This window comes from Rhinatrema bivittatum, chromosome 7, assembly GCF_901001135.1.
Source record: "Rhinatrema bivittatum chromosome 7, aRhiBiv1.1, whole genome shotgun sequence".
In the NCBI taxonomy this organism is placed as follows: Eukaryota; Metazoa; Chordata; class Amphibia; order Gymnophiona; family Rhinatrematidae; genus Rhinatrema; species Rhinatrema bivittatum.
The window spans coordinates 214702153-214715143 of NC_042621.1; the positions used below are offsets into that span (position 1 = coordinate 214702153).

Sequence of the window (12991 nt, forward strand, 5' to 3'; positions counted from 1 at the left end):
CTTCCCCCCCAAACTCTCTCACACTCAGATACATCCCACTCCCCACAAGCTCTCTCACACTCACTGGTTCTTCCCCCCCCCCCCAACTCACACTCTCTCCCCTTTCCCCCAGGCTCAAACACACAGGCTCCCACCTCCCCTCCCCCCAGGCTCTCACACATACAGGCTTTCTCCCCTCCAAGCTCTCTCCAACTCACAGGCTCTTTCCCCTCCCACCAAGCTCACACTCACAAGTTCTCTCACACTCACTGGTTCTCCCCCCCCAGCTCACACTCACAGGCTCTTCCCCCACCCTCAGCTCTCTCACTCACTAGCTCTTCTGCCCCAAGCTCTCTCACAATCACAGGCTCCCCCAGCTCTAAGCATACACACACTCACAGGGACTCAGCTTCATCATACCTATGGCCCCCCTAGGCCTCTTGTTGTGCCAAACAGCAGGTGGGGAGGTCTTGATGGCATTTATTTTTTGTACCGCAGGAGGGAGGGGAATGTCTGATGCCCTGTTCTTTATACCAAGAGCGGGAGGTGAGACATCAGTGGCTCCGTGGGGGTTTTTTCTTGTTTGGCGCAGGCAGGAGAGCTGCTGAGTGCCAAGCTATACCTCTTGTTTGTTGTGCCGCAGGCAGGTGAAAAGACACCAGCAGCTTCATGGATCTTTTTATTGTTAATTGGTGAGTGGTTGGGTGGATGCCGGTGGCCCTGCTGAGCTTCTTCTTGAAGTTGGGCCTGAGCAGGTGGGTATGTGCCAGCGGTTGAGATTATAGCAAGGAGAAGGGGGTGTTCGTACATATGTAGGCAACTTTCAGGACCTGTAGCGCTACCGTTGGCTTGGAGTTAAACCACAGCTTCTCCAGATTATTAGATGTGAATGTGAAAATAGCTGCATTCCATTGAGGGTTAAAATTGGGACAATTTCCAGATATTTTAGCTGTCTAGCTTTCAGACAGTACCTTAAAATTCTGTACTGTCCGGAGAAAATCCGGACAGTTGGCAACCCTAGCTGGGGATGAGAATAGATCAGCTAAGGGGGGGGAAGAGGCAGTGTTTGTGTGTGTGAGAGAGACATGGTGCTGGTGTATGTTTGTGTGCCAGATTGAGAGGTTAGAGAGGGAATGCAAGGGGTTGCATGACCAGAGCATAGTAGAAATACCTGCCCTCTCTCCTTATTCCCCCACCCCAATGAAATTCAGGTTCTCCTTTGATCTCAGATTCTGTCCCCCAGATTCTGAAATCTCCCTTGCTAATGTGTGTCCCCTTCTGTTGAGGGGAACATATGGCGGCTGGGGAAATTAAGAGGGTAGGTAGGAGGCACCAGCAGCGGCCATGACAATGCTTTGGGTGTGCCTGACTGTTTGACCTAGAAGCCGGGCAAGGATAGGCCTGGTTGGTGCTGGTTTTGGTGATGGAAAGCATAGCATAGCAGGGAATGAGTTGGGAGCCAAAGTTCTGGGTTCCCCCTCTCCTTTCCTTCCCTGCTTTTATTAGTTTCCAGTGTCCCCACCAGGGGGCACCGGAAAGAATAATCCTTCACCTTTAAAAGGGGCGGACCAACCCAGAAATAGGCCCTACCCCCCTGTTATTAGTCTCCGGTGTTCCCTCCAGGGAGCGCCGGAGAGAAGAATCCTTTACTTTTAAAAATGGGGACGGGGACGGGGACACACGGACACACACCCACCACCACCCCTGGCCTAACCCAGAAATAGGCCCCCTCTTCGCAGTCCTCAAGTGTCCAGTCCACCCTCTCTCACACATTCGCTGCTCCCAGGCTCAGCTGCCGCCCTTCCACCAGAGAAAGTTTGCATGCGCAGCAATCGCCTCGCCCCTCACACGGGTTTCCTAGGTAACAGGAAGCCCGTGCTGGGCAAATAAGCGCTTGTCAACTCGCCGACTTCGTGTTGATTTCCTCTGCTGTAGCTCGTTTCTATCGCTGCCTCTGGCTGGACGGGCCCGAGACCACATTATCTATCCTTCCTTGGGTTTTGGGCAATCTCGTCCCCCGTTCTGTTGTTAAAATATGAAAAAAAATCAGGAGTTTTTGTGAATTGCATCCTTTTTTGTGATATATTCTATTATTTTTTAGCATCCAGTATATCTATCTATTTTAGCGTGCTGCCTGTCAGCTGTTCCCTGATATCGTACTTCCGTGGTGGGTTATCCTAGCAGTGACCTCAACCATATGGAGAAAAATTCAGACTAGTGCTGTTGAGAAAACCAAACATCAGATAAACAAAGCGTCTGCACAGCATCACGTCTGCCTGCTCTCTTAAATGGTGGAAAGAGAATGGTACCGCTTATGGAACAGGAAATGGCTGACAAAACCAGATAAAGAACCCCGCGGCTTTCGTTTGCAGCTGAGCCGCAGATAGGCGGCCAGGAGCGCGTCGTCGGTCGCGCTCTGTAGGGGACCAATCGGGATCCGTTTTATAAGAGAACAGGCGTCACGTGGTAGGAAGTCCCTCCTCCTGCGCTGTGAAATGCACAGCCCCTCTTGGTTTTTACCTAGAACGGAGGTGGAAACAAAGCGGGTAACAGGAAAGGCTCTGTCCGGGCATTGACAGAGTCCGTCCTGGTTTAGGCGGAAGGCAGGATATAAGCCAGAGCAGCCGGTGGTCTGTTGCGGGAACCAAGCTGTCACCATGAACTCCATCTTTTTAAGGTGGAGCCAGAGTGTTTCTACTTCAGCCCTGATTCTGCTGGTTTCTGGGACTCGTTTCTGCTATTCAAGTGACTTCTGCACCCATACCTCAGCTGCTTTCTGTCCCTTATCTCAGACCGCCTATTTCGGGACCAAGACTAGATACGAAGATGTCAACCCTTACCTTCTGGAAGACCCCTTGCGGGTTAACCAGGACCCGGAACTCCTCTCTCACAGCTGCACCCCCCTACAAATGATTGCTGTGATCAGGCATGGCACCAGGTACCCCACTACCAAGCAGATAAAAAAACTTAAGCAGATCTACAGTGTGATTAAAGAGAAATCAGACGGGGATACAGAGCTGGTGACGGATTTGAAGATGTGGAAGATGTGGTACACGGATTTGATGGATGGGCAGCTGGTAACAAAGGGTGAAGAGGATATGAAGAACTTGGCAGTCAGGCTGGCATCCATGTACCCATCTCTATTTACGTGGGAGAGATTCAAGAACTGCCAGATAAAATTTATTACCAGCTCCAAACACAGATGTGTCAACAGCACTGTTGCTTTTATTGATGGATTGATGCAGAATTACTTTGGACATCAAAAGACTCAATTAGATGATCTTACAGGTATTTATATATAAATATAACTATTCATTACAAAATATACAAATATATTAGTATATTCTGTAATGTGTAGTCAGGGTTGTTAACTGTCTCTACATTTATTGTCAGTAAATTAAAGAAGAAAAACATGATATGTACATAATTTTTTTTCTGGGGGTGGCCTGGCAGTTTCTTCTTGCTCCTTTGCTCTTCCAGCTCAGTTAGAACTAGGGCTGGGATAATAATCATAATAACATTAAATAATATTGGAAATATCTCTGGATTTTTTTTTCTTCTGTTTTTATATCTCCTCTCAAGTCACTTAGCCCAGTTATTTCAGCTGAGGCCACATATTAGGACTCCTTCAGGAACTATGCAATCCTAAATCTGCCCACAAGGTATCACCATCATGTGATGACCGGGGACCCTCCGCCTAGGCAGGTCTGACGATCAGAAGACCTGATCTGGGAATCAAACCCAAATCCCCTAAAAATAATTCCATCAGTGACGGATCTGCATCACTGGCACTAAGGGCTCAGGCTGTGAGGCTGCAGTGCTTGAGAGACAGGGATTATGTCTGTATAGAGAAAGATGAATCTGCATAGTAAGTCCAGCCATGCACAAAGTAACGGTAGTAAAATGTGTGTAAATGTAGACTGTTACCCTGTGGCCAGTAACAATTTTTCTAAATCAAAGAATAGTGCATTTTAAACATAAATTATTTTTATGCTTTTAAAATGCATCCGCACCGGTGCCAGTTGGAGGGGCCCTGGTTCGACTTGTAGCTCAGATCTCCTTCCCAGTCTGGCCAGAGCTGGGGATATGATAGAAGTAGCATTCACAGTCCTTCAGGGAGAGCTTCCACCATCACATGCTGGCAGCACTCGGTGGCCAGATTTAGGGCCCATATTAGTGCAGGGTTCCGGCCAAGGACTGTCACTATAAAGAGTGGAGTAAGTGAATCAGGAGGTGGATGTAAACTAAGGGGGAAATCCCCAGGTAATCATAAATGAAGGCTTCTGGCACCAGATCTTCATCCTAGATCCAGTTTAGCTGGAAACCCAAAGGAGCAGGAGGAAAATAGTGAGTCAAAACCCTCTATTGTGGTAGTTATATTCTGGCTGCTTATATGCTTTTGGCATTTTTCTTTAAATTGTGTATTGTATTTTCATTGTTGCTCATATCCCATATGCTCAGTAGTTTCTGTTTTGCCTTTTGTTGGTTTTACGCTGCACATCTGTTCATTTAAATAGCATCAAACAATGGGATTAATTTTATATATATTTATTTAGGTTTTTTATATACCGGCATTCATGAACAAGTCACATCATGCTGGTTTACATAGAAACAAGGGGTGCATAGAACAGTAGAACTAAACTTATACATATATATACATACATATTATATATTATATACATAGTAATAATGGCAGAAAAGGACCGAATGGCCCATTCAGTCTGTCCAGCAAGCTTCTTATGGTAGTATCTGCCTGCCTTGCAGGTAACCCCCATGTTTCTCTTAAGGGTAGCAATTGTACTCCATGCAGTTATTCCCAAGCTTTATGATAACCCATAAAAATGTACTGCTAACCACATTTTTACTGGGTGATGAGCCGCCTTGAACATTCAGATAGTGCTGCTTGATGTGCTTTGCTTATGAACTTGGCCATAGAAGCAAGCCTGTGCTATTTCCCTTATTACTGTATATCAGTATTCCATACCGTAAAAGTCAGCGTCCGTGTTTGATTGTCGCCTGAATCCAATTCCTCGCCCCCCCCCCCCACCCAACGTCAAAGCGGAGAGCAATTGCAGTTGTGTCAAAAGCATCGAGGTTTATTAGTTAAAGTTAGCAATCCCCATGCCTTTTGTTAAGGGTAGTAATGGCTGCTCTGTGCAGGTTACCCCTAAGCTTATCCGTTCCCTAGATTGTAATAGTTGAGGACCTTGTTAGTTGTTGTCAGAATCAAATTCCCCTTTCCCATCTGCTGCCAAAGTGGAGAGCAATGTTGCAGTTACATCAAAAGGATCAAGGCTTATTGGTTAAGGGTAGTAATCCTCATGCTTTCTGTTAAGGGTAGTAACCATTGCATAAGCAAGTTACCCCTATGCATCCTTTTCTTCATTTCCATCCTCTAACCTTTAGAGATCCACAGTGTTTATCCCATGCCCCTTTGAATTCTTTGATTTTCATCTTCACCACCTCCTCCAGAAGGGCATTCCAAGCATCCACCACCCTCTCCATAAAGAAATATTTCCAGTAACGACTGGAAGCCAGTGCGGGCCAAAGCACCTGCAGCATTTTAAGTCCTGCCCCTACCAGTGAAAATGCTAGCTCTCTAGTTCTGCAGATACGACATTTCAAGTTCTGCCTCCCCCTCTCCATCTCCTTAAACAGCCAAAGTGCCTGCTGCTTGGTACCACCAATGCAGCATTTGAAGTAGACCATGCTTACCAAAAGCACTTCCCGGCAGGCTCCTTGGCCCTGCAAAAAAGAAGTGCAGCGCTGCACAGCAAGGGAGCCTCAGTAAGCCTGCTGCCGAAGGAGACACCTGGAGCCACGACGAGAAAGGCTGACTGCTGTTGTAATAGGGGATGGATGAAAGAGATGCTAGTGGGGGCAGGGGATCGAGTTAGAGATAGGGATGCTGGTGAGTGGAAGAATGTACCTGGCTTCTGTCCACCAAAATAAACTCCAATATTTACCCAGAAAAATGTGACATTTTTCCACTGATTTTCTCCTCTTTGTTTTTGTCATAATAAACCCTGAAATTCTAGGTAAAAATTAAAAAAAAAAACAAACACAAAAATGAAGGTCCCAACTTATCACTAAAGAACAATGAAGGCTGAGATGGTTCAGAGAAAACATAATTAGTTTCCTGATATTTTATCAAGCAGTTGCATGCAAATGTAAGAAAATAAGAAGCACTAAGTGCAGTATTCTTGCTCACAAGCACTAGAAAGGACTTTTCTTTGGATTGCTTTAGATACAGTCCATCAGCAAATGCACACATTTCTATGTTGCAAAAAGATGATGTGTAAAATATTATCACAGCAGCCAATCACGGTCTGGATCCACTGTAAAAGTGAATCAACATTGCAGTGTTCTCCAAAGAACTCTGTAATGATGCAGTCAGTTCCAAGCTATCCTGCGAGACTTGAGCTACTCCATTTACTTTCTATATCTCCTACCCTCTTCTTAAAGGGAGTGAGAGGATGAAACAATATGGAATACCTCAGTAAGATATGTCTTAAACATATCCAATGGAGAATCCAAAAACGAACAGGGAAAACTGATCAAGCATTGATTATGCTGCCTAACAATATCTTCCAGCTTCTCCATTTTATTCCTCACATACATTTTGTTTTAGTCAAGGCACTGTCTTCTCAATTTTGATTTCCAGAACAGTACCGTATTTTCCGGTGTATGTGTTGCACCGGTGTATAGGTCACACCCCCTGACTAAACAGGACCTTTTGCCGGCAAAATCCATAGATAAGTTGCACTGGTGGATGAGACGCACCTCTCCAACTCCTGTTTGACTGACGCAGTGATAGTGGCTGATGATGCGCGGGTGGCTCATGTGTACGAGGTACGTGGTGGTGGGGCATACGTGTGGATGTGCACAGAGTGTGGCGGACGAATTGGGGAGGGAGAGAAAAAAATGCAGTAGATAAGTCACACCGGTGTATGACGCACCTACGATATTTTGTGAAAAACCCATGACTTATACACCGGAAAATATGGTAATACATTTTGCAATTGCTTGGTTAGTCTTCAAATTTTTACTCATGGGGGAATTCTGCACCAAAAAATTAAAAGTTCTGTGCGCACATTTTTCTAAATTCTGCACATTTTTGTCAAAATAGCACAATATTTTATCATTCTGCATTTCCGTGCAATCCAGTATTTACAGTTTTCTCACTTAGCAAGAGTCTGTAGCACCCTAGGCTGACCAATGTTACTAACACCAGTGCCCCTTTTACAGTGGTAGATATGAGTCGTGTTCTCCCTTGTACAGTGCTTTCTCTCTCTTCCTCCCCCGTGACAGCTCTCATACCGCCTTCAGAGGTCTGCCCACCCTGTGTGCTACTTTCCACGTGCTTCCAGGGATCATGCTCTTCCAGAAAGGCTTCTGGAGCAAGTATTAATTATTGCCATGATCTTGCCTGTGATAGTACTCTGAGGGGTGGTGTGGCCTGGATTCTGCAAGATGAAAGGGAGAATTCGGCACAAATTCTGCAGTAGCACAGAATTCCCCCAGAACTAAAAGTTTTTTTTTTTTACTTTTGCCTCCCTTAGGACCCTGTTAAAGGAAGAATTTGTTCAGAAAGGCATTTGCCTAAGTTCAAAATAGCTAGGCAAAATGGCTTCCAGTGTAAACTTTGCAGGTCTTTCTAGGTGAAAATCTCCAGTATCTTTACCACAAATCCATCCTCAGGAAGCCCTGGCAAAGAAGCTTGAATTGCAGCAATCCTCCATTCACCCCTTCCACCGATCTTCCATCTTCTTCCAATAGTTATCACCCAAAAGAGGACAGGTCCAAGGAAGCAGTCACAAAAATGCCTTCCCCACTCAATGCTGGTTCCGGCTGATGTGGCTCCCACGCAGTCAGACTGGTTTGAGTTGATGACATCCCCAGGGCCCGGGCTGGCTGGTCATGCACTGGTTCTCCATCCAGCCCATGGGTCTGGTGGTGGGTCACCGGTGTTTTGGGGGATAATCTGGCATTCAGGTTAAGAGGGGCGGAGGCCGATGACTCCTCTTGAAAGCACTCGCAGCCACAGCACTCCGAAACCTGGTTCTCCCCACATGAACTGATCAATAGGGCCACAAACAGAGGATGTTCCAGGCTCTGAGGGGTAAAACCGGCATTTTCCCTTGCTTTTGCCCATGAGGCAATACAAACAAGGAAAATTAGAGACACAGCCATGCTCTGCTGCCTCTTGGATCCCTTCTTTGCGATCTTATGTTGAATGCCATCAGGAGAAGGTAGTTCATTTTAAAATCACTGAGAGCAGAGTGCTGCATGGATCAGATTCAGCAGCCCGGCCCCGTGACACTGAGGTTAGATTTCCTGTAGGAGTCTTGTGCTTTTTGCAGATACTTCTGCAAATAAATGAATTGCTAATTCCCTCACGCACAGGGGGGGGAACACATTGGTTTCCTTTTAATTCTTTCTGATCGTGAAGGGAATCTTCAGATACTGATCTGTTCCAACTAGCACACCTAGACTTCTCTATGTACCATTTGTGAAAATCAACAAACTTACACTAAGGATTGTTCCCCCTAGGTGCAGCGTGGGACCAAACCCCTTGCCGTTTTAGGCATCTGCCTTTGTACCGAGGGCAGTCTCTAGGCTTAATAGCTGGTTAAGGTTTCTCTGGAGTTTGGAATCCGTCGAATATAATGGAAACGTCTTCATCTTTTGTTCGCGGTTGCCACAATAATTGTACTTTTTGTTTTGCAGATGCAGGATGTGGACAGTATGTGATCAATGACGAACTGATGCGCTTCTTCGATCATTGTCCCAAGTTTCTGACCCACATAGAAGAAAACGATACAGCACTGCATCAAGTGGAGGCCTTTGAGGAAGGTCCCGAGATGAGGAGGGTTTTGGAGAAAATTGCATCTGCTCTGCACTTACCAGTGAGGGACCTGAATGCAGGTGCTTCTTTTTTATGTGGTGTTTATTTAAGGAAGATAGAAATGTTGAGGTAGACTGATAACTCACTAATTATCTGTCTAAATGGCAAATGTGACTCCTAAAACCCACCTGGCATGTATATTTTTTTACAGGTATTCTCTGTTGCCTTACTCATATTCCATCACTTATCCGTCTAAATTATAACTGGATATGTAGTTATCTGGCTACAATTTAGCCAGATAAAAAAAGGGGCATTCCTGGGAGGGATTGAGTTATCTGACTAACCTAGCTGAATATCGGGTATGTATGGCTAGGTTAGCCGGGTAACCTTAGTCTTGCTTCTGAACAGGTCTAAAGTTATCCAGCCTTGTGTGGCCAAGTAACGTGCTACTTAACTGGAAATCTTTAAAAGATATCTGGCTAACTAGTGCTTTCATTCAAGAAAAACTGAAGTACGTAAATGGGCCAGTACCCCAGTTCTCTTCTGCCCAAAATAACTTACCTCCACTGGAGTGGAAGTCTTTCTATATTTTACAGTTTTTAAGGGTGAGCAGACCACGGCTCGACAGGGCCTTTATAAGTTATTTTGGAGGGGAGGGAAGGATTTGGGCCACTGGCCCAATTATGTATTTCAATTTTTCTTTTGTGATAGTACAACTTAGCCGGATATCAAAGAAAAGCTACCCAGCTATACTCAAACATAGCTGGTTATGGTTTTTTTTTTTTGTTATCCAGCTAAAGGTAACCAGATAACTTTTAGGGCTGGTATATTCAACGGAACGTTTATCCCACTGAATATATATGACAAGTTATCCAGCTAACTTTAGCCAGATAACTGGTCCACTAAAAACATAATAAATATTGGCCTCGTTATTGGAAAGCGATCTTATTCACTTTTAGGTCCATGGAGCTAATAGGGAGATCTATGAAGCCACGATATTTTATCGAGGAGGGGCATTCTTTTGATATTTTGCTCTCCCCAAGAAAATATCACAGCAGGTTCCCAGAAGGGGCCCAAAAAACGTACAGTGGGTGGCCCACTTCATGCTGGGGCTGCCATTGTTTTAAAGGGCCCCCAGTGGATCTGTGCAGATCCCATCCATCCCCACTCGCACCCTCTGCCAAGTATTGAGGCAGGGTGGGACCATAAAATTTAAAAGAAAAAATGGTGCATAGGGATGTTCCCCCCCCCCCCCCCTCCCCACCCCGCACCAACCAAAGGCCCTTGATAAGGAAGCAGTCGGCTTGCCTCCCAGATCTGTTTCCTAAAAAAATTAGGCCTTGGTTGTCTAGGGTGGTCCCCGATAAGGGCAAAAGCTGGTCAGTACAATTTGGAATATGGTATTGACCAGCCTGCATCTGGGAGGCACTCTGGGCCAACCCTATAGCATCTGAGTCTCCCTTTAGGTAGGGAGGGTCCGGGGGCCACCCTAGATCAACAGGGCCTAATTATTTTGGAAGGGGGATCTGGAGGGCATCGGTGGGGGGTCTTTGGCTGGGGTGAGGGAGTTTGGGAAATGAGATATGTGGTGACACCCAGCTTCCTTTCTAAAACTCACCATATATTTCTTTCTTTTTTTCTTTTAATTTTACAGTCTGTATTGCCTAGATGGGGGGGGGGGGGGTGAGTGGAGGTCTGCACAGATCCCAGGGAGAGTTGGCCTGTTGGGGAGGGGGCGTTATATTTGGGCAGCAGAGCACTTTGAGTCCTCCCGGGGGCATTGGCATGCACATTTTCATCCCGATGTCCCCTTGAAATACGATAAAATGACATGGCTGATTTTTATTCTATCAGCTGCATTATTTTATATGCTTTGCTTCATTAGGCATTTTTATGCATGTAAAGCAGCTACCGTAGTCTTAATAGGGGTGGATATCAGTTTAACAAAACCATGCAATATTGCGAATATCATGCGATATCGACACATTAGAACTATATCATTGATAAACGCTGTTTTTCACACATTACAGCCATATCGCAGCTTAGTAAATGTAGGTCTAAGTTTGCATGCCTAGGAATGATCTTAATAAGCAGGAGCAAGCATCACTGCCATATTCTGTCATCTCCTGAAACAAACCTGGCTGGAGTGGAGAAGAAGACAAAGGAATACCTTAGCACCCAAGTTCTGTACAGTCTGTCAGTGAAATAGTAACGGGGTTTTTTTTATGTGCTTTTACCGTTTACTGCTTGTTATAAACTACCATCCTGAGTCTTGTGTTAAAAAAAAAAAAAATCCTAAATATTCTTTTATTCTAATGAGGTGAGGAAAGCACAAAACCTACTTGATGCTGCTCACACTCAAAGCCCTAAAACGAAAAGATTGAGGTGGCCAGGCGAACCTAGTTTTCTTTTTTTTGAGGCACTATTGTGCATGACCAGAAACAAGAGCAAGCCTTGAAACGGCACAGTCAACATGTGAAGTGGGGTTGGGGGCAGGTTTCTAAATGGGATGCTCGTGGACTACAGGCCAGGTGGAATTTGTTTGGCTTGGCTGCCTGGATCTTTTCATTCTGCTGGCGTGAGTGCTGTGTCTTCAGCGCCCTGCACCGCTGGGGTCCTTGTGCTGTGCTCCTGTTGCAGGCGTCTAGCTGCTCATTCCTAATATGGTCAGGATCAACAGTTGTGTTCTTGAGGGGTTCAAGAGTTTTATGCTTTGGATGTCCCCTTGAATGGTGGAGGTATTTCTGTGCTGTCCTGCTTTATCTATAACCAGTGCTTAGGACAGTTGTGATGTCCAGGCGTGCCGGGATTGTTGTTTTGTGAGTACTGCGTCTGTGTATGCATTGGGTGTTTCAGCTCTTGATATGTGTTTGCTGCTAACTGGCTGGACCAGTTTACATTCTCTTCCAGTACTTTCCAGCGCTATCCTGGTGGCACACCTAACTGGTCTGGTTTTAGGATATCTGTAATGAATATGCAAGAGCTTTGCATACATTAGAGATTAGGTGTTTGCATATCTCCTTGTCTATTCATTGTGACTTGAAAACCAGCTGTGCCTCCGATACTGGGATGTGAAACACTGGTCTATGTGTATGAAAATGAATCACATAATAAGCATTTAAATAATCTTTCTTCTTATTATAATATGCTTTACTACAAAAGAAAGCGTAGAACAAAAGAAAACCCCAAATATAAAATATAACAAAATATGAAGTTGAAAAGTGATGCATATGAAGTAAAGGCATATAACAGTTCCAAAAGCATGATATGAAATTAATAATAAAACATCAAATTCAGAAACAGCAGAAGGAGACCATTAATTTCTGCTTGGCGGACAGCAAGAGAATTCCATGTTTTTTGCAAATATCTGCTGTCATAAAAGAGAATATTTAATCGTTATCCAGAGTATTTTGGATGAGGCAAAAAGTTGGTTATTCATCTGGGCTCAAAAAAAAAATATTCAGAATATGCAGACGGTCTAGCCACCATTATTGAGCTCTGATCCACCTTCAGCCCCTGCTCATAAAGGATTATTCCCACACCCAGCTACAAGGTCTTATTCACTAAATCCGAGAAGGTAGCCTCCTCTACAGCCATGTAGCTCTCCTTATTTTCTATGGGAGGAAAATGTGAATTTTGTTTTCTTTTTCTGCCATAGAAAATCATAGAAGCTGAGCTGTGCAACCCTCTTTCTTTTTACTCTTATTCCATCCTAATGTGACAGGAAAGAAATTTGAAACTGTTTCATTTCTGAGCTGTTTCTCAATGCTTTTAAAAAGACATGTTAGGATTTCACCTGCTATACAGCGTCATCATACCCAGACTATGACTCCTCCCTGCTAGCTGAGGTCCCCTTGGAGTGTTGTGCTGTCCCCGTCAGCTCCTCACGGCTCATCAAGCTCAGCCTATGGTGCAGCCTCCTAGCTTTAAGTCCTTGCATCTCATTTATGCAAATGTTTATGCTTTGTTTTAATCAATGTCTCCCATTTTGTTCAATGTCAGTTATTCAAAGTTTTCATTGTTAATTGTTCCATGTAACGCTCACAGGTGAGGTTTTGTTCATTGTAAACCGGTGTGATTTGTATTCTATACAGGAATATCGGTATATAAAAGTTAAAAATAAATAAATAGCCACCAGGCGTCCTCAGCGAACCATGGCTCCAG

The 12991-nt window shown here is 44.8% G+C and overlaps 1 protein-coding gene across 1 annotated transcript in view; it reads left to right on the forward strand.

The window, feature by feature from the left end:
- Window positions 1-2254: 2254 nt before the first annotated feature.
- MINPP1 (multiple inositol-polyphosphate phosphatase 1) overlaps window positions 2255-12991 on the forward strand; it is a 170714-nt gene continuing 159977 nt past the window's right edge. The window contains exons 1-2 of the mRNA XM_029609803.1: window positions 2255-3267; window positions 8710-8907. Coding sequence (XP_029465663.1) covers window positions 2637-3267; window positions 8710-8907 — 829 coding nt within the window. The 5' untranslated portion in view covers window positions 2255-2636. The remainder of the gene's footprint in view (window positions 3268-8709; window positions 8908-12991) is intronic.